Raw genomic sequence first — 20,747 nt, 5'->3', positions numbered from 1 at the left:
AAGGTACCCCATGGGAGACTGGTTAGCAAGGTTAGATCTCATGGAATACAGGGAGAGCTCACCATTTGGATACAGAACTGGCTGAGGGTGGTGGTGGAGGGTTGTTTTTCTGACTGGAGGCCTGTGACCAGTGGAGTGCCACAAGGATCAGTGCTACTTTTCATCATTTACATAAATGATTAGGGTGTGAGTGTAAGAGGTATACAGTAGTTAGTAAATTTGCTGATGACACCAAAACTGGAGGTGTAGTGGATAGCGAAGAGGGTTACCTCAGGTTACAATGAGATCTTGATCAGATGGGCCAATGGGCTGAGAAGTGGCAGATGGAGTTTAATTAAGATACATGCGAGGTGCTGCATTTTGGGAAAGCAAATCTTAGCAGGACTTATATACTTAATGGTAAGGTCCGAGAGAGTGTTGCTGAACAAAAAGACCTTGGAGTGTAGGTTCATAGCTCCTTGAAAGTGGAGTTGCAGGTAGATAGGATAGTGAAGAAGGTGTTTGGTATGCTTTCCTTTATTGGTCAGAGTATTGAGTACAGGAGTTGGGAGGTCATGTTGCAGCCGTACAGGACATTGGTTAGGCCACTGTTGGAATATTGCGTGCAATTCTGGTCTCCTTCTTATCAGAAAGATGTTGTGAAACCTGAAAGGGTTCAGAAAAGATTTACAATGATGTTGCCAGAGTTGGAGTATTTGAGCTATAAGGAGAGGTTGAATAGGCTGGGGCTGTTTTCCCTGGAGTGTCAGAGGCTGAGGGGTGACCTTATAGAGGTTTATAAAATCATAGGGGCATGGATAGGATAAATAGACAAAGTCTTTTCCCTGGGGTGAGCATGGGTTTAGGGTGAGAGGGGAAAGGTATATAAGAGACCTAAGGGGCAATTTTTTCACTCAGAGGGTGTATGGAATGAGCTGCCAGAGGAAGTGGTAGAGGCTGGTACAATTGCAACATTTGCATTTGCAAAAGGCATCTGGATGGGTATATGAACAGGAAGGGTTTGGAGGGATATGGGCCGGGTGCTGGCAGGTGGGACTAGATTGGGTTGGGATATCTGGTCGGCATGGACGAGTTAGACTGAAGGGCCTGTTTCCGTGCTGTACATCTCTATGACTATGACTCTATGACTGTGACTATGAAACTCAACCAATGATTCAAGAAATGAAATACAGAGAAATGTTTACATTTCCGTAGTGCCTTGCGTGAGCTCAGAATAACTCAATGCTTTGCAGTCAATGAGGTGCTTTTTAAAGTGGAGCCAGTTTGGATGAAACAAAAGTGACAGCCAATAAATGCACAGCAAGATGCCATCAGCACCAATGAAATAAATGGCCTGATTGTTTGAGGGAACAATGCTGCTTGGGGGTTGATGTTGAATGAGGATTCTGGTGAAGATCTCTCCTGCTCTTCATTGCATTAGCAAATGGGATGGTATTCGAAGAGATGTTAAACTAAGGCCCTCTCTGGTCCCTCAGATGGATATAAAAGATTCCGTGGCTAGGAATGGATCAAGGAACATGGCAAATGGAATTGAATTGATGAAGGCGAACGGAGGGACTATAATGTTTAACTTTTAACTTGATTTTTCTACTTTATATTGAGAAGAACTGTAGTTTTGAACTTTTTAACTTATTTCTTTATTTTACGATTTTTGTGCAGAAGGTTTTGTACCTAGGCACATTTACACCAAAGATCGTGCTGGGAATGATGATATTGTACAGTTGCTCCATGCTCCCGTACCCTTGTACTTGAGTACATGTGACAATAAAACCAAAAATTTAAAAGATAATCTAAATCTAAAACAAGGTTATTTTCTAAAATCTAAAAGAAATTCTCAATGTTTTCTCAATAGAATAAACTCATGTCGGTGGGAGAAACTTTCTTTAAATGAAATAAAATATACAGGAAACAGAAGAAAATGTGACATACAGTGTCTATTATGGAATGGTTCTAATACAGAAGACAATACATTCCATTATGTGGACCACTGCAACGAAAGTCCATCTGAGGCCAACGCTCTCACCCTTTCCTCATAAGCCTGCAAATCTCTGAAAAGTGTGATTGTATCTTCCTTCCCCAACACTCCCAGGCAGTACATTCCAGATCCCAACCACACCCTGCACTTCTCCTCACATCAGCATTCATTCTTTTGCCAATCACCTGAAATTTGATTGTTCTGGTTCCTGACCCTATCTCTGGTGGGACCTTTCTCCCCCTCCACTCTGTCCAGGTGCTACATGATTTTGAACATCCCTATCAAATCTCCTGTCAATCCCATTTTCCCAAAAGAAAACAACCCCAGCTTCTTCAAACAATCCAGTGACCGGAATCATTTGTGTAAACCTTTCCTGCACCGTCTCTAAGGTCTTCACATCCTTCCTAAAGTGCAGAGCCCAGGACTGGTTACAATACTTCAATTGGGATTGAACCAGTATTTTACAATGATTCATATAATTCCCTTATTAACCTCTATTTATAAATCCCAGAATCCCACATGTGGGATTGACAATTTTCTCAAAGTGCCCTGCCACTTTCAATGATTTATGTACAATCCCCCAAGTCCCTCTGCTCCTGCACCTCCATTTAGAATCAGACCTTGTATTTTATATTGCGTCTCCCGATCTAGTGAGTGAAAAATATCACTTTACACTTGTCTTCATTACTTTCCATCTGTACATGCCCTTTCTCAACCTGTCTATGTTCTCTTGAAGTTTATTAATCCCTCCCCATAGTGTCACCTTCAAACTGTTCCTTGATCCAAGTCCAGATTGTGATACAATATCAAGTAAAGCAGTGATCCTCATGTCAACCACTGTGAACCCAACTATAAACGTCCCTTCAATCCGAAACCCAACCATTCACCACTGCTTCCTGTTCCTTGTCCCTCAGTCAACATTGCATCCAAACTGCCACTCTCCCATATGATTCACTTTTACCTGACTCATGTTTGGAAGACCACGTACACCACATCTACCGCATTACCCTCATCAACCCTCGCTGCTGCCTCAAAGATTCCATCAAGTTAGTTAAACTGAACTTGTCTTTAAAAAGTCACACTCCCCAGCTTTCTTTATTGTCCAAATGATAAACACTTCCAAAAACTGCCTCAGCACCAAGACTAATTGGCCTGTAATTGCTAGATTTATTCTTGAACCCTTTTTTCTCGAACATACTGGAACATTTGCAAATCTCCGATCCTTTTGTCCCAATAAACACTGGAGGATTTTGGTCAGTATCACTGCAACTTACGACCTTACTTTCCCTCAGCATACTCGGAATAAACCTTTCAGATCTCAGTGACTCATCAACTTTAAGGCAGGCAAGCTTTCTAATTCCTCATCATTATTAACGTGTAGCTGATCCAGTTTCCCAAATGTCTCCTCTATTTTTATTCCTATTTCTATTTTTGTCTTGGGAAAAACAAATGGAAAGGGTGCATTTAGTTCCCCAGACATGCCTTCTGTTTACTTTCATAAGTCCCAATCTCCAATGTATTGAGACCAACTCCTCCTCGAACCATTCACCCACTATGTATAGGCCAATAGAAAACATTTGCATTCCCTTATACATTAGCTGCCTGTCTTTTCTCATATTCTCTCTTTGCCTCTGTTGCTTTCTCACTTTCCTGCTGGTCTATGATGCAAGATAGACAATTGTAAAAGTACAAAACAGAGTAGATTTGATGCTACTCAGCTCATAATCCAAAAGGTTATAACATGGCGTTTCAACTTGAGTCTTTTTCTACCTTTTGGCACAAAAAGATACAGAATGTTGGGCACAAATATCATTCAATGCTTATAATCCTTTCCACAAACAAAGTAAGGCTCACTGGTCTATAATTAACAGGGTTGCCTCTACTTCCCTTCTTGAACAAAGCAGCTGTACAAAACTCTGGTGTGGCTGCACTTGGAGTATTGCATGCAGTCCTGGTCACTGCATTATAGGAAGGATGTGGAAGCTTTGGAAAGAGGAGATTTACTAGGATGTTGCCTGGTATGGAGGGAAGGTCTCATGAGGAAAGGCTGAGGGACGTGAGGCTGTTTTTGTTAGAGAGAAGAAGGTTGAGAGGTGACTTAATAGATGATTAGAAGATTAGATAGGATGGACAGTGAGAGCCTTTTTTCCTCAGATGGTGATGGCCAGCATGAGTGGACATAGCTTTGAATTGAGGGATGATAGATATAGGACAGATGTCAGAGGTAGTTTCTTTACTCAGAGAGTAGTAAGGGCATGTACCGCCCTGCCTGCAACAGTAGTGGACTCACCAACTTTAAGGTCATTTAAATGGTCATTGGATAAACATATGGATGATAATGGAATAGTGTAGGTTGGATGGGCTTCAGATTGGTTTCATAGGTCGGTGCAACATTGAGGGTCGAAGGGCCTATACTGCGCTGTAATGTTCTATGTTCAATGCAATCAGAGTTTTAATGACTTTTCACATTAGAAGATGGTCACAGCACATGGGCACAGGGACTGAGTCACCACTGGGGCTTTCTGTTCATTACCCTGCCTTGGGAGTCTTCAAGGCAATTCCAAAAATTAAGCTGCATCTTCAAGTTCAAATCTCACCATCGACTGAATTCACACAATTTGGTAATTGGTGGGGAAGGTTTGTAAATGATGTGCTTGAGGGTGGGAACCATTGTGAAACCAAACCTTTACATTAATGTCCTTCAGAGACAGGAATCTGCCAGTTTTACCCAAACCATACGTAATACAACAATCCCTGGGAGTGTTTGATGGGGACAGTGTCAAGGAAGTTTTACTCTGTATTTAACCCTGTGCAGTCCCTGTTCTGGGAGTGTTTGATGGGGACAGTGTAGACAGAATTTTAACACATGAGAATTCCTCGTAGACATGCATGAGAATTCCTAGAAGCATGGCATTCCAACTGGAACTCTATCAACAAACACATCGAGTTACCACCCCCTGAGAAAAGGAACAGGAAGTGACTTCACCACAGGAAATAACATCACCACAGGAAATGACATCACCAGCCCAAAGAAACCCAAGCATATAAATAGAAAGCAGGAATTTTCAGCATTGGTTCGCGTGAGGTCCACTGAAGATGTTACCTAGTAAGGTAACGAAACGTCTGGAAATGAACCTTTCAGCTCAGCGAGCAAATTTACATCCAGAACTTTAATCTGTATCTAGCCCCATGTTGTCCCTGTCCTGGGAGTGTTTGATAGGGAAAGTGTAGAGAGAGCTTTACACTGTATCTAACACCACACTATTTTTGTCATGGGAGCATTTGATGAGGACAGTGTAGATGGAGCTTTAATCTGTATCTAACCCATGTGCTGACCCTGTCCTGGGAATGTTTGATGCTGAGATTCTGCCTTAAATTAAACTAACAATTATGATTAATGAAACTGAATATCGTGCACAGGAAGGGTTTTGAAAGAGACAATTAATCTCCAGTTCGGAAACTGAATCAAACCCTAGTTTGTTAGTTTCTTAGCAGATATTGTTTGGTTTTTAACAAATTCTAATTAATATTTACTGGTTTACTGATCACTGTAGCTAAACCTGCTTCATCCTTCAATCAAGCTCAAAGCACTCGTATGATACACAGACAGAAGGAAAACATATCTTAGATTAAAGTGATTTAATTTCTGAACTCAGCCGCCAGGAAGTCAGGTGCAGAGATTTGGAGGCAGCTAATCAGATGGATTGGGAGGAAGGAAGTGATACTGGAGTTGTTTGCTTTATAATTGTTCAGTTCTGGGCACTGCACTTTAGGAAGGATGTACTAAGCTTGCTGGCCCACACTCAGCCTGAACTGGAAATGTACCACTTGTATAATTCTCATCCTTATGATCAAATCCTTGCATGGCCTTATTGGTTTCTGACACTGTAACCTCATCGGGCTCCACAAATCTCAAACACTGCATCTGGCCTCTTGTCCTGTCTAACTTTCATCACCTTCATCTCCCTGAGCCTCATGGTCTAGAATTCTCAGCTGACCCTATCGCTATCTCTCTGACCCTATCGCTATCTCTCTATCTCTCTTTGTCTGCTCTCTGCCTGTCTATGTTTGTCTGCGTCCTTTCTCTCACTGTCTCCTTCTCATCTGTTTCAGTTTGTCTGTCACTGTTTCCCTCTTTACCTCTCACTGTCTCCCTCTCTCTCTGCCTCTGTATTTGTATCTCACTCCATCAGTTTCTGTCTCTGTCTGTCTGTGTGTGTCTCTCTCTCTCTCTCTCTCTGAGAGAGAGTATGTGTGTCTATGTGTGTGTGTCTCTCTCTCTCTTTCTGAGAGAGAGTATGTGTGTCTGTCGTGTATGTCTCTCTCTCTCTCTGAGAGAGAGTGTGTTTGTGTCTCTCTTTCTCTTTCTGAGAGAATGTGTGTCTGTGTGTGTCTCTATCTCTCTCTCTGTCCTCCCAATTTACTCCTACAGCTTGTTCACCAAGCTTTTGGTCACCTGTCCTAGCCCTTATACTCCTTGACGTCAAATGTAGTTTAAAGTACACTGGAGCATTTTACGATGCCAAAGGTTCTATATAAATACAAGTATTGTTGTTAGTCTTGGATTAGGTCTTTGCAGATTCACCAGAGTGATGCTAGGTCTGAGAGATTTATATTATGAGGCCAGACAAGTCTTGAATTTGCGAATGATCCAAACATTTCCTAAACTATCAAAGGGTGATCATTGTTGTAAAGTCAGAAGAGCAGCAGCCAATCTGTGCACAGCAAGCTCCCATAAACAGCAGGCCAACAGTGACTGGATTGTCTGTTTAAGGCATACTAATAAAAGGATAGATATTAGTCATGGAGTCCTTGTTTCGTTTAGAATTTATGCCCTGGACTCCTTCTGCCCACTAGGGTGGGGGCAGGGGGTAAATCACATTTCGTACAGGAGTGGAGATGAATGGGTTGACAGAGGAAGGGAGATGAACACATGACTTTGTAATCCCTTGGGCCTGCGATACACAAACACCACTATTCATTCAAACAGATTTGTGTCTGATGATACAATTCTGACAAGGAAACTTCTGCGTGTACAGACACATGACAAACAGAGGTAACGCTGCCATCTGCTGTCTGTAAGAAACCTTCAGACTGCCTCTCCTTCCCCACAGTTAGATATGTCAGGAGCAATTGTTTAACGCTAGTTACAGGGGAGCTGAAGGGAGTCGGTGTCAGGGAATTGGGGTTGGCACAGAGAGGGTTTGGGGGTTAGGACTGGGCACAATGCACTATTCTTTCCAAGGATGTGCCTCCAAATAGTAATCTGGAAGCTTCTGCAATAGTCCACACAGAGGCTGTGCAGCAGGGATATTCCCTTTAAAAAAGAGTGATAAGCTGCCTAACAGGACATAGGCTCAACCAGGCTCCCCCTCACGTACAGAATTATCTGCCTATTTTGTCCGATCAATGCAGAATTGGCGGAGCTCCTTCACAACCAATACCTGACATTAAATAAGCTGTTCGATTCCACAAGGTGTAGTCAAGGTAATTTAGCAAACAGGACTCCATAGGACAGAGAGAGAGAAATAGTTTATCTGGCAGTAAGAATACCACAACAAGGGTCAGAACCTTATTCAAGCCAGGACATTGCAAGCATATCAATTATTACAATAACATGGTGGCTCAGTGGTTAGCACTGCTACCTCACAGCACCAGGGACCAGGGTTTGATTCCAGCCCCAGGCGACTGTCTCTGTGGAGTTTGCACGTTCTCCCCTTATCTGCATGAGTTTCCTCCACATGCTACGGTTTCCTCCCACAGTCCAAAAAATGCAGGTTAGGTGGATTGGTCATGCTAAATTGCTTATAGTGTCCTGGGTGGGTTAGCCATAGGAAACGCAGGGTTATATGCTCTGGGTAGGAAGCTCTTTGGAGGGCCAGTGCAGACTCAATGGGCTGAATGGCCTCAATGTGTACTGTACAGTTTCTATGGAAATGTACATTCAGGGGTGTTGTCAGGAAGCAATTTCTCACTCTAGGGGGTTGGAAGCCTCTCTCCTACAAGCTGCTGTTGAGACTGCAGTGGGATGCAATTGGAAATTTTAAACTGGAGATTCATTTTTGTTGGGTAAGGGGGTAAAATGGACTGGGGGAATGTTTTGACTGGCCATGGTGTGTAACTGGACATTTCTGAGAACCAGATAAATCACCAGGGACTTTACATTGTGAGGGTTGCTGCCCGGAGAGCTGTTATTCCTCTCCAGTGAGCTGCAGAGAGCAAAGATCAAGCAGCTCGGAGGCTTCCAGCTGCACTGGCCAAACAAGGTGAGGCTGTCAGCATGGGTCAGAGAGTCAGGACAGTGACCTGTGGGTCAGGGACCCCCCTTGTGAGAGGTCACTTTGCTCCTCCAACTGCAGACATCCTGGAGAAACATGCAACAGTGGGATGTCCATGATTTAAGCCCCACCTTACCTCCTGCCCACCCACAGAGTGCGAGCTCAAACTTTTCTTCATGGGATAAACTTCTGGCTCGGCCATCCTCCTCCAACTGCACTGCAGACTTCCTGAGAATAAGAGGAAATTGCATTTACTGAAAACTGTTTGGAAAATTGTGCCTGTTTGACAGTTTATCTCTGTAACCAAGATGTGTTTGACTATTTCCTGTCAGTGACATTTCCAGTCAATTTATCAACTTTCCTCGGGGAGAATTTGGTGACTTGTTTACAGGATGAGGACATTGCTGGCAAGGCTGGCATTTGAGGACCACTCCCTTCTTTACCCTGACTGTGATGGTGATGGTGAACTACTGGTAGAACCACAGTCAGGGGATAGATACAAGTCAAACCACTTCATAGGTTACCAGTCACTTGCCCAGTCCCTTTCAGTCTCAGTCATATTGGACTGGGAACGTTAACTCTGTTTCTCTCTCCACAGACACCGCCAGATCTCCTGAGCTTCTCCAGCAATTTTATGACTTTATTTTAAGAGCTAATCATGTGGTTGCAGGATTGGAGTCATATATGGATCTCGAATGGGCTTGGGGCAGCAACATTCATCCCCTAAAGAACATTAATGAAGCCGTTGGGTATTATTGAACAGTGGAGAGATCTCTTCCATACAAATGTACAAATGTACAGAGAGGACTAGGCTACTCCACCAACATTCAATAAGATCATGTCTGATTCAGTGGTGATTTCTAATTCCCTGCCTACCCTCAGCACTCTTTGACTCTCTTGTTAATCAAGAATCTACAAAATTCCACACTGCTGCCGCACAGTGCCAGGACCCGGGTTCAATTCCAGCCTCGGGTGACTGTCTGTGTGGAGTTTGTACATTCTCCCCATGTCTGCGTGGGTTTCCTCTGGGTGGTCTGGTTTCCTCCCACAGCCCAAAAGATGTGCAGGCCAGGTGAATTGGCCATGCTAAATTGCCCATTGGGTTAGTTGCATTAGTCGGAGGGAAGTGGGTCTGGGTGGGTTACTCTTTGGAGGGATGTTGTGGACTTGTTGGGCCGAAGGGCCTGTTTCCACACTGTAGGGAATCTACTCATCATACACGCACCACCCTCTATGTGAAAGGATTGTCCCTCAAATCCTTTTTAAATCCTGTTGGAGTTTGATAAGTTTCTCCTCATCTTTCTAAACTCTCGTGAATACAATCCTAACCAACCCAGCATCTCTTCATGCATCAGAACTGACATCCCAGGAATCAGTCTTAGGTTAAAGAATCAGGTTGAAGACCCTCAGTTAATCTCCCCATGGAGCAGGAGCCAGGAATCGAGATCTCTCCTGCAATGTCCAGTTGACTCTTAGCTGGTCAGAGCCTCCTCTGTGACCAACAGGATCCAGGATCAGAAAGGTCAGGTGACACTTAGACAGAGGCCTGCGGGAAATTAACAAAAACAACATGGAGTCATGCCTCTGGTCTGTCCATGACCTTGACTTGTACATAGGGGGCCAGCTGCTTGTCACACCCTGAACACGGTTACCACTTACAGCATGTCAGGACTGCCCATTGTGCTCTGAGTCTGGGAGCACTGCATTTGACACAAAAGGGGATTCAAAGAGAAATGGCAAACTACTGTTGGATTGAAGTGAACAAAATTAAAAATAAATTAAAGCCTAGACTCAATCATAAAGTTAGGATTAGAGTGGTGCTGGAAAGGCACAGCAGGTCAGGCAGCATCCGAGGAGCAGGAAAATCGATGTTTCAGGCAAAAGACCTTATGGAGGGAAGCCATTCAGTCCACAGTGTCTCTGCTGGCTCTCCAAAGCAGTGAGCTCCTCCCATTCACCTTCTGTACTCTCTCCTCTGGAACATGCCTATTTATATGAGCAGACAAACATGTGAAATTGGAGTAGGAATAGATCATTCAGCCTCTCATGTGTGCTGTGAATTCTAAAGGATCATGGCTGATTGTTTGTCGTTTAAATTCCACATTCCTGTGTCCCGCGATAACTCCCGGTTCCTCAGCCTTACAACAATTTATTCACCTTCTCCTTAAAAGTATTCAATAACCCATCTCCACTGCCTTCTGGGGCAGGATGTTCCAAATTTGTACAACTCTCAGAGAGAGAAGCAATTTTTCTTATCTCTGTCCTAAAAGGGTGATCTCTAATTATAAACCAGTCTTTATCACTTAGCCTTCAGTACATGGTGCTATTGAACCTACTTCCACTTTCCTCTCAAATAGCAGGTTCCAAAATTGCACCCCACTGCATTATAAAGAGTTCTGCTTGGTTTATGTCTCTGAGAGTATGCCCTTGATTACTGACCCTTTGTCAAATGGAGCAGGTGCTGAATGTCAGGAACCCGCCCAGACTCTTTGTGCTCTGTTATGGACTGTAAGGACAGAAACCATAAAATCCTGACATGAATAAGAAATATTTGGAGGGATATGGGCCAAGCTCAGGCAGGTAGTTTGGGATTCTGATCGGTACAAACTGGTTGGACCAAAGGGTCTATTTCTGTGCTGTATGACTCTATGACTTTACATGGAAGCAGACCATTCGGCCCATCACGACCACACTGACCCTCCAAAGAGCATCCCGCCCACACCTATCCCCCGACTATTTCCCTGTAACCTCACATTTCCCATTGCCAATCCACCCTAATCTGCACATCTTTGGACTGGGGGAGGAAACCGGAGCATCCAAGGAAAGCCACACAGACACAGGGACAATGTGCAAACTCCATGCAGATAGTCGCCCGAGGCTGGAATGGAACCCGGCTCCCTGGCGCTGTGAGGCAGCAGCAAGTGTTTGAGGTGAAAGTGTTTGGCATAGCCATTAGTGTTGGTGCAGGTGATGAGGTATTCTGAGGGGATGAGGAAGCAGTGCAGAGGAACTGGAGGGTTGATGGTGTGGGAGGTTGTGAGTGGAGAGAGAGGGGACGGTGCAATCACTGTGAGTGGTGGAAGATGTAGCAGGCAAACATGACAGCAAGTATGTGAGCCGTGATGGGAGGTGGACGCAGGAACATAGAGAGGCAGAGAGAGACTGTGGGACTGCAGACAGAAGAGTGTAGCACAGCTGAGAAGGTCATTAACCTTCTTACAGTACCTGCTGGCCATTCCTCCGCACCTTGGGGATAGCACTGACGCAGCTGGTGATCTCAGACCATGGTCTCTCAGAAGCTGACTCCTCTCCCTTGCACCACCCTCTTGCCCGGGACATCCTGGGGAATGGCAGGGCCATCCTCCCTTCCTTAGAACCACAACAATGACACAGCACAGAAGGAGGCCATTCAGCTCATCTTGTCCATGCCTATCCAAAGACACCCAGATGCCCTTTCTAACCCCATCTTCCTGCACACGCCCCATAGTCCTGCAGCTTATAGCACTGAAGGTGCAGATCCAGGAAGTTTTTAAAAGAGTTGAGGATCTCTTCCTCCACCACCATCTCAGGCAGCGAATGCCAGACACCCGCCACCATCTGTATGCATGTTTTTCCTCACTTCTTCTCTAATCCTTCCACGAGGTCTTAGAGATTGTCAAAAAATGTCCTTGACAGAGTTTCAGTTTCAGAATCCCAGATCTGTCTGGATGCATATGATAGTCTTTCAGTGGATATCCACTGGTGGCGGGTTGTTTTGGGAATGGTGTTTGGTAATCTGGGATAGAATGGGACATGACGTGTAGCATGGGGTGAGGTCATTGCTAATCAGGTCCAAATCAGACAGAAATTTCAGGAAGCCCCATGGTGAGAATCCCTCCAAAAAAAAATCACTTAACCAAAGAAACCAGATTCAGCCCTGTGTATTTCCACTGAATATACAGGGTGCACCAACCCATTCAGCCCACTAATCCATACCAGTGTTTATCCATTTCACCCTTCCACCTGATCCAATATACTCATTCCCTATAAAGTTCCACTCCTCGTCTCTTTTGTCTTTATATAAACTCCCTTTGAAAGCATCTGAACTATTTGTCTCAACCACTTCCTGTTGTAGTGAGTTCCACATTTGAACCACTTCCTGAGTAAAGAAATTAGAGTACATTTTCTGCTTTGTTGTAACTATATTGTGCTTGTAGACCCTGGTGAAGGAAATGTCCCACTAGCAGGAGCGATTGTATATTTTTAACCAGAGAATCATAGAATCCCCACAGTGCAGATAAAAGGCATTCAGCCCATCAAGTAGCACTAGCTCTCTGAAGAGCATCCCCACCCTATCCCCATAACCCCACGCTTACCACAGTTAACCAACCTAGCTTGCACATCTCTGGACACTATGGGGCAATTTAGCATGGCCAATCCCCCTAATCCACATTGTTGGACTGTGGGAGGAAGCCAGTGAATCCAGTTCCCTGGCGCTGTGAGGCAGCAGTGCTAACCACTGAGCCACTGTGCTGCCCATTGGAATGGCCTGCTAGAGGAAGTGGTAGAGGCTGGTACAATTACAGCATTCAGGATGGCTACATGAATAGGAAGAGTTTAGAGGGATATGGGCCAAGTGCTGGCAAATGGGACAAGATTAATATAGGATATCTGGTTGGCATGGACAAGTTGGACCAAAGGGTCTGTTTCCCTGCTGTACATCTCCATGACTCTATGACTAGACAGGGTAGATGCAGGAAGGATGTTCCTGATGACTTAGGACTTCAGAACCAGGGGTCTCACTGTCTAAGGATGTGGGGTAAATTATTTCAGACAGAGATGAGGAGAAATGTCTTCATCCAGAGAGCAGGGAGCCTGTGGAATTCTCTGCTGCAGAAAGCGATTGAAGCCAAAACATTGAATATTTTCAAGAAGGAGCTAGATATAGTTAAAAATCACACAACATCCGGTTATAGTCCAACAGGTTGATTTGGAAATACTAGCTTTGGGAGCGCTGCTCCTTCATCAGCTATCTGGTGTTGTGTGATTTTCAACTTTGTCCACCCCAATCCAACACCGGCTCCTCCACATCAGAGTTCAATAGAGTTCTCAGGACTAAAGGGACCAAAGTGTGTGGGGTGAAAATTGCATCATGGTACTGAGTCAGTTGATTAGCTATGGTCGTGTTGAATGGTGGAGCTGACCCGAAGGGCCGAATGGCCCTATCTTGTTCTTATTTTCTATGTTCAACACGCAACCTTCAGACACAAAGGCTAGCAAATAGGATTGATTGAGCAACAGCAGATGAGCATCAATCATGAGGTCCCCATCCCGCTTTGGGGCAGTATTCCTTTTCACTGAGCTGGGTCTGACCAGGACAGGAGCAGTGCAACAACAACTTACATGGCACCTTTAACACAATGAAATAACACATGAGAATTTGAGAGCAAAGGTGTGCCACTGATTCACATGGGAAGATGTTACAAAATGCAAGCTGGGAATCTAAAATGATAAGGAACTGCTGGAGAAACTCTGTTGCTGAGACCACTTCAGTGGGCAGGAACAGGGTTAACATATCTGGGTGAGATGATAATTTGTTAGAACGATTTCAGTTTATTACTGATTAAAATAAATTATGTCACGTTGCATCATCTCACCACTGTGCCTGCCCATCGTCCCAAAGCGTGTCCTTGTTCATAGAGCTCCGACCCTCTCACTACTGCAGGCTTCTCACTGAGTGATGCTCAGGTAGTGCTGTCTGAAAGACAATCCAGGGACCAGCAGCAGCAGCCCGGAGGAAAGGTTCCGTGTGTCCCTGATTCAGCCGCAGGATTGAGGCACAACACCTTCCTGCACAGAGGTGATCAAACCCAGAGCAGAGATGAGGGAGGTACTGACTTTACACGGGGATTTTGGACACTGTAGCAAGGATTCCCAAAGCGAGGTTGTGAGCTAAAATCTTAGGGTTGCAAGTTCCAGGGCAACAAAGGTCAACTCCTCCATCCCACAGCCCAACCCCCAAAAACACTGACTGAGGGGTTGCAGTAATTTTCAAATCTTGAAATGGGAAAAAGTTTGCAAAGTGCAAACTTATAGAGGTTTACAAAATTATGAGGGGTATGGATAGCATAAATAGTCAAAGTCTTTTCCCTGGGGTTGAGGAGTCCAGAACTAGAGCGCATAGGTTTAGGGTGAGAGGGGAAAGATATAAAAGAGACCTAAGGGGCAACTTTTTCACACAGAGGGTGGTACGTGTATGGAATGAGCTGCCAGAGGATGTGGTGGAGGCTGGTACAATTGCAACATTTAAGAGGCATTTGGATGGGTATATGAATAGGAAGGGTTTGGAGGGATATGGGCCGGGTGCTGGCAGGTGGGACTAGATTGGGTTGGGACATCTGTTTGGCATGGACGGGTTGGACCGAAGGGTCTGTTTCCATGCTGTACATCTCTATGACTGTATGCTGTCTCAGAGAATTCATGGACTTGAGGATGGCGAGGAACCATGGTCTTGAGGTCAAAGATCAGATATAAGGTTTTGTTGAATGTCAGAACTGGCTGGACTAACTGAGGGCCTCCTCCTGCTCTTATTGCTTACATTGTTAGCTATAGCAAGCATTCAAGGTCATTAATCAGTCCTGGATACACGTGCAAGGAATAGGATAAGCACACAGACAGTGACTGTTTACTCTTTTGTTGATTATTACTTTCCAGTGCATGTTTCTTTGGGTTTTAATATTTGTTATGAGCATACCCAGTTCAGTTATTGCCTTTTGCTATGTGTCCTGAGGGCACCCACAATCAAAAGAGTTAGTGTGGGACTGGAGTCACACAGAGGTCAGATTCAGTCATACTCTGAAGTGCGTTACTGAACCAGTTAGGGTGGATACAGCAATTCAAAAGCTTCTTAGTAATCTCTCTTTGTTTTTTTAGCCAATCTTTGTCCTGCAGCCATTATGATGAAAGAAGCAGATTTTCTAACCATGACTCCATTGCTCCCATCCTGTGAATCACTCTGTACAGAAGAGAGAGACTTGGTGAAAAGTTGGAATAGGGGAAGATTCAAAGAGACTTGTGGCAGCCCAGGGTCAGAAATCATTAAAATATCATGGACGTGCGCAGAAAAATGATCAAAAAAGCTAAAGGAATATTGGTCTTTCTAATGGAAAGGGAGGTAAAAGTCAAAATGGCAATAACTGTGGATTCTGTAAATCAGAAACAAAATTGCTGGAAAAGCTCAGCAAGTCTGGCAGCACTTGTGAAGAGAAATCAGAGTTTATGTTTCGGGTCGAGTGACCCTTCCATAGAACATCTGAGGACTGGTCACTCAACCTGAAACGTTAACTCTGATTTCTCTCCACAAGTGCTGCCAGATAAAAGTCATACTTTAGTTGTACTGTACAGTCTGTGAACAGTTCCAGACATTTCCCCTGAGGAGGGAAATACTGTCCCTTAACAGAGTACTGCTTAGATTCACCAGAATGATACCAGCACACCAAGTGTAAATTATAGGGAGAGATTGAATGAGCTAGTGAGTTATCCTGTAGAACTTAGAAGGTGAAGGATTGATTTGACCAATGTTTAAGATATCAATAGGAATAGAAAGAAGCTTTTTTTTGCCAGTTGAGGAACCTAGGATGAGGGGGAGCAGTTTAAACATTCAGGTAGACCTTTCAGGAGTGAAATTACAAAACATTTCTTCAAGCAAAGAGAGCTAGAATTTTAGAACTCTCCTCCACAAAGCAGCACAGTTGCTCAGTGGTTAGCACTGCTGCCTTGCAGCACCAGGGGCTTGGCTTCAATTCCATCCTCAGATAATTGTCTGTGTGCAATCCTGTGTCTGTGAGGGTGTCCTGTGGGTGCTCTGGTTTCCTCCTCACAGTTCAAAGATGTGCAGGTTAGGGTGGATTAGCCACAGACTTGCCTGCTCCTCAGATCCTGCCTGACAGGCTGTGCTTTTCCAACACCACACATTTTGACCCTGGTCTAGCCATGGGCCAGGCAGTGTTTAAGGGGTGGGTCAGAGTGGAATGCTCGTCAAGACAATTAGTGTGGACTCCATGGGCCAAATGGTCTGCTTCCACACTGCAGGGATTCTATGAAACTGAGAAAGGATGGAAGATCAATTGCTTATTACGTGTCTGAGATTGATTTTCCTTCATCAAAGTATTTAGGGAATACAGAGTGAGGAAGAGTACATGGAGTTAGATTGGTCATGATCGAACTGAATGGTGGAAAGGAGCTGAATAGTCTCCCCTGTAGCTCCAGCTAATCAGATCTGTGCCAGCTTTCCAACTGGTTCCATTGTTCTGAAAATCTTGCTGTGCGGCTGCTGATTTTCCTGATGGTTGTTTCATTGTACGGAACTTGAGAATTGCTGAAGAAAAGACACATTTGGCAAAACTTTTCATCTTTTATGCATTAGGACAATTTACCAATTCAAGAGGAAACCCAACATTTATACTGCAAGAGGTGAGAGTGCTGATTGGTTGGCAAGCGGACTTGATCGGCCAAAGCATTGCCCTGAAAATTTGTCCAGCGAATGGAATTTACTTTGTTACATAACAAGACATGAAGCTTCAACACAGTGACCAGGGGAGGTGACTATTTACCTGGAGAGCTAGTTTCAAATTATGCCATGGCTTAATGGTGGAATTTGTAGCTGAATTCAGTGAAAACCTGAAATTATGAGTCTAATGATGACTGTGAAATCATTATTGACTGTCAGGAAAAACCCATCTGTTTCACTAATGCCCTTGAGGGAAGGAAATTGCTGCTCTGGCCTATCTGTGACTCCAGACCCACAGTAATGTGGTTGACTCTCAACTGCTTGCCTCCTGACCCTGATCAGACCCTAAATTTAACCCTAACCCTGACCCTGACCCTAATCCATTGCATTGGTAAATTGGAGGCCAATTTCTTCCCTAGTTTAAAAGGCTCTTTAACTCAAATAACTGTGTGTCCTCAGATGGGATGATCTTGTGAGACCTCTGAAGGTTAAAATGTCAATCAAGATCCAGAGAGATGATATCAACTATCTGTGGGATTATTAACCTTCATCCTTGATCTTGACAGAACTCAAAAACTCAACTCAGGAGATTAAACCACTATTGAGGTCAATTAAAATCCATTTCTAATAAAGTCAATGCTCTGGATGCTGGAAATCTGAAATATAAACAGACACTGCTGGAGAAACTCAGGTCTGGCAGCATCTGTGAGAGAGAAACGGAGTTAATACTTCGAGTCCAACACAACTCTTCCTCAGAACTGAGAGTTTAATCTTGAAACCGGCCCCCTCACAGATCTAAGTCTTTCCAGCAATTTCTCTTTTAATCTCTTTACAACGTTAACAAGATATGTAAAATCTGTTGTTTTTTAAAGAAATGATCTTTTGAATTGTCAGAGGTATTTGCTGACTAAAGTGGCTCTGTTTCGAAGGTGGGGGCAAATGAGAGAGGTATTCTAGAGCTGGCTGAGTTAAACCAATCCCCCTCATTCCATCTTTTGTGAAAATACAATCTTGAAAGACTCTGAACGTTCCAATGTAATCTCCCATTAAAAGCTTATCACAATCGACAAACATAACTTGCGTAAGAGAACTGATTTTGTCCTGAAGTGAGATTTGGTTTGACAATCTGATAAATGTAAAGATACAAGAAAACAATAAAAGCTTTCTTGAAACAAAATGTCATTGTGCCGTTGCTGTTTGAGTTACGAGCAGATGTTGTTTCATGTTAGAGTGTGCTTGTCTTGTGACACCTTTATTCACACACAGCAAACACTAAAACTCAGTACATTTGCATAGTTCCTAGTCTCTCTGTTGGTCACAAGATCACAATTTGCATGTTCAGTGACCATGATAGAATGAGCCAGCATAACAGGAGGACATTTGGCCCACTATGCTTTGAGTTATCCAACTGGTCTCACTCCCCTACCCTTCCCCTATGGCTTTTTACTTTCATCTGTTCAGCTGTTTACCAAGATGCATTTTGAGAGTTATATTTTAATCTTGCTGCATATAATCACTCCCCACATCTCTGTTGAGGGAGTGGGTTATTGCCTTGAGTGATCAACCATGATCATGTTAAGTGGTGGAGCAGGCCTTCCTTGTTTCTATGTGTCGCTCTGCTCATCGACTGTCCCATCACTTCAAACAATTCCTTCACATTTACTCTGTCAAAGTCCGTCATGATTTTGAATGTTCCTCTTAACTATCTCTGCTCCAAGGAGAGCAAGCCTACGGTTTTTCCAATCTTTTCACACATGCAATGTCCCTTCATCAGGTCCTAACTGCAGCACGTCTACGTCATCTCCCAAGGCCTTGCTATCTATTCTTCCTAAAGATGCAAACTGCCTCAGATTACAGAAATGAGGAAATACATTACATCCAGGGAGGGACAGAGTACAGTGGCCATGTTGCTGGCGTTGACACCAGAGATCAATAGCTCAAATCCCATTGAGTCTGTTTGACAGTTTTTGCTCAGCTAAAGGTAAGCAGAGAAATATAAATAGTATTATTAAAAGGGTCATGCAGTTGTCAGATTATCATTTAAAAATCCAACTAGTTCACTGAGAAAATCTCCATATCCAGATCATAAGAAACAAGGCACAAGTGTCAGGTGTATGATGGAATACTCTTCACTTATCTGGATGGGTGCAGCTCTGACAATGCTCAAGGAGCTTGACTCCATCCAGAATAAAGCAGCCCACTTCATTGGCACAACATCCACAAACCTCTACTCCCTCCACCACCGACGGTCAGTAGCAGTAGTGTGTCCAAGTTACAAGATGTACTACAGAAATTCACTAAAGATCCTCAGATAGCACCTTCCAAATCCAAGACCACTTCCATCTGGAAGAACAAAATCAGCAGATACATAGGAACACCATCCCTTGCAAGTTCTCCTCCAAGCCCCTCATTATCCTGACCTGGAAACATATTGCTGTTCCTTCACTGTTGCTGGATCAAAATCCTGGAATTCCCTCCTTAAGGAAATTGTGGGTCAATCCAGAGGACATGGACTGTAGGGGTTCAAGAAGGCAGCTCACCCCCACCTTTTCAAGAACAATTAGGGATGGGCAATAAATGCTGGCCCAGCCAGTGATGCCTACATCCCATGAATGAATAAAAAATAGGAATAGGCCACTCAGTCCCTCAAGCCTGTTGCAAAATTCACTAAAACCATGGATGACCTGATTGTGGCCTCAAATCCAGTTTCATGCCTGACCCTCAAACTCCCTTATTGACTAAAGGTCTGTCTAACTCAACCTTCAATACATTGTCAGACCCTTGTGGGAAAGAAACAGAAAATGGAGCAGGAGGAGGCCATTCGGCCCTTTGAGCCTGTTGCACCATTCAATATGACCACGGCTGATCATCCAACCCAGTCCGCTGTTCCCATGTTCTCCCCACACCCTTTTGATCCCTTTGGCCCTGAGAACTATATCTAACTCCTTCTTGAAAATATTGCAATGTTACAAACTGCAAACAGTGGAATTAACGGTAACCAAGGATGGAAAGAACTCAAAGGTTTTTTTAAAAACTTGTGGAAAAACAAGTGCGATCCAGAGTTTTCTGCAGAGGGAGTTTGGGAAGTGAGGGAAATTCCCCAAGGAGCGGTCTGAATTCAATGATTCTAGATATACATTTCCTCTGCAGGAAGTGTATAAAATTTGTTTACAAGCGCATGTTATACAACCACCATCGGAGCCAGCTCTGAACCTTTCACATTCAGTTTAATTTAAAATGAAGCTGGGTAAATACATGAGGCTCAGTGGAGCAGCAAGAGGCCATTCAGCCCCTCATGCCTGGGAGCATGATTGATCTGTAAGTTATTTCCATTAACCTGTCTTGTCTCCATCTGCTTTTATACCCATCCCCAGCAAAAATCTATCGATTACATTAAATCATAGAGGAGGTCATTCAGCCCATCGACCTCACCAAAGATACACTAATACCCACACCAGTCCCACTTCCTTGATATCGGCCCACAGCCTTGAATGTTAAGACACCTTCAAGTGCGCATCCAAGAATGTTTTAAAAATTGTGAGGTCCCTGCCTCAACTACGCTCTCAGGCAATGCATTCCAGACCCTCACCACCCTGTAGATGAGAAAGAGTTTTCTTCAAATCCCCTCTAAACAGCCTGTCTGTCTTTCACTTTTAAAGTGTGCCCCTTGTTTTAGATGCTTTGACTAAAGGGATTCCCTTCATAATCTTATCCACCTCTATCAGATCCCCCCTCAGCCTTCTCCAAATAAAACACCTCGAGCTTATCCAGCCTCTTCATCACTGAAATGCTCCAACCCAGACAACATCGTGGTGAATCTTCTCTGCATCCCCTCCAGTGCAATCACATCCTTCTTATAGTACTGTAATGAAAACTGCACACACTACTCCAGCTGTGACCAAACCAAACTTCTGTACTGCTCCAACATGATGTCCTTGCTCTTACACTCTATGCCTTGACTAATAAAGGCAAGTGTCCCATGCACTTTCTTAACTCCCTTTTAACC

At 44.0% G+C, this 20,747-nt stretch overlaps 1 protein-coding gene across 4 annotated transcripts in view; it reads right to left on the bottom strand.

The window, feature by feature from the left end:
- The window catches only part of LOC122565478 (3',5'-cyclic-AMP phosphodiesterase 4C-like), a 357,513-nt gene that overhangs the window by 314,399 nt on the left and 22,367 nt on the right, over positions 1–20,747 (bottom strand). For 3 of the 4 annotated variants that reach the window (XM_043721488.2, XM_087975916.1, XM_087975918.1), the window contains exon 2: positions 8,390–8,481. The exons of the other annotated variant lie outside the window; for it this stretch is intronic. In XM_043721488.2, coding sequence (XP_043577423.1) covers positions 8,390–8,455 — 66 coding nt within the window. In that variant the 5' untranslated portion in view covers positions 8,456–8,481. The remainder of the gene's footprint in view (positions 1–8,389; positions 8,482–20,747) is intronic. 4 annotated transcript variants of the gene reach the window in all.

This window comes from Chiloscyllium plagiosum, unplaced genomic scaffold (genome assembly GCF_037043375.1).
Source record: "Chiloscyllium plagiosum isolate Xiang-an unplaced genomic scaffold, Cpla_swu_hap1 HiC_scaffold_28, whole genome shotgun sequence".
NCBI lineage: Eukaryota > Metazoa > Chordata > Chondrichthyes > Orectolobiformes > Hemiscylliidae > Chiloscyllium > Chiloscyllium plagiosum.
Note: the sequence above shows the minus strand (reverse complement) of the source record. Positions and strands in the feature narration are given on the sequence as shown.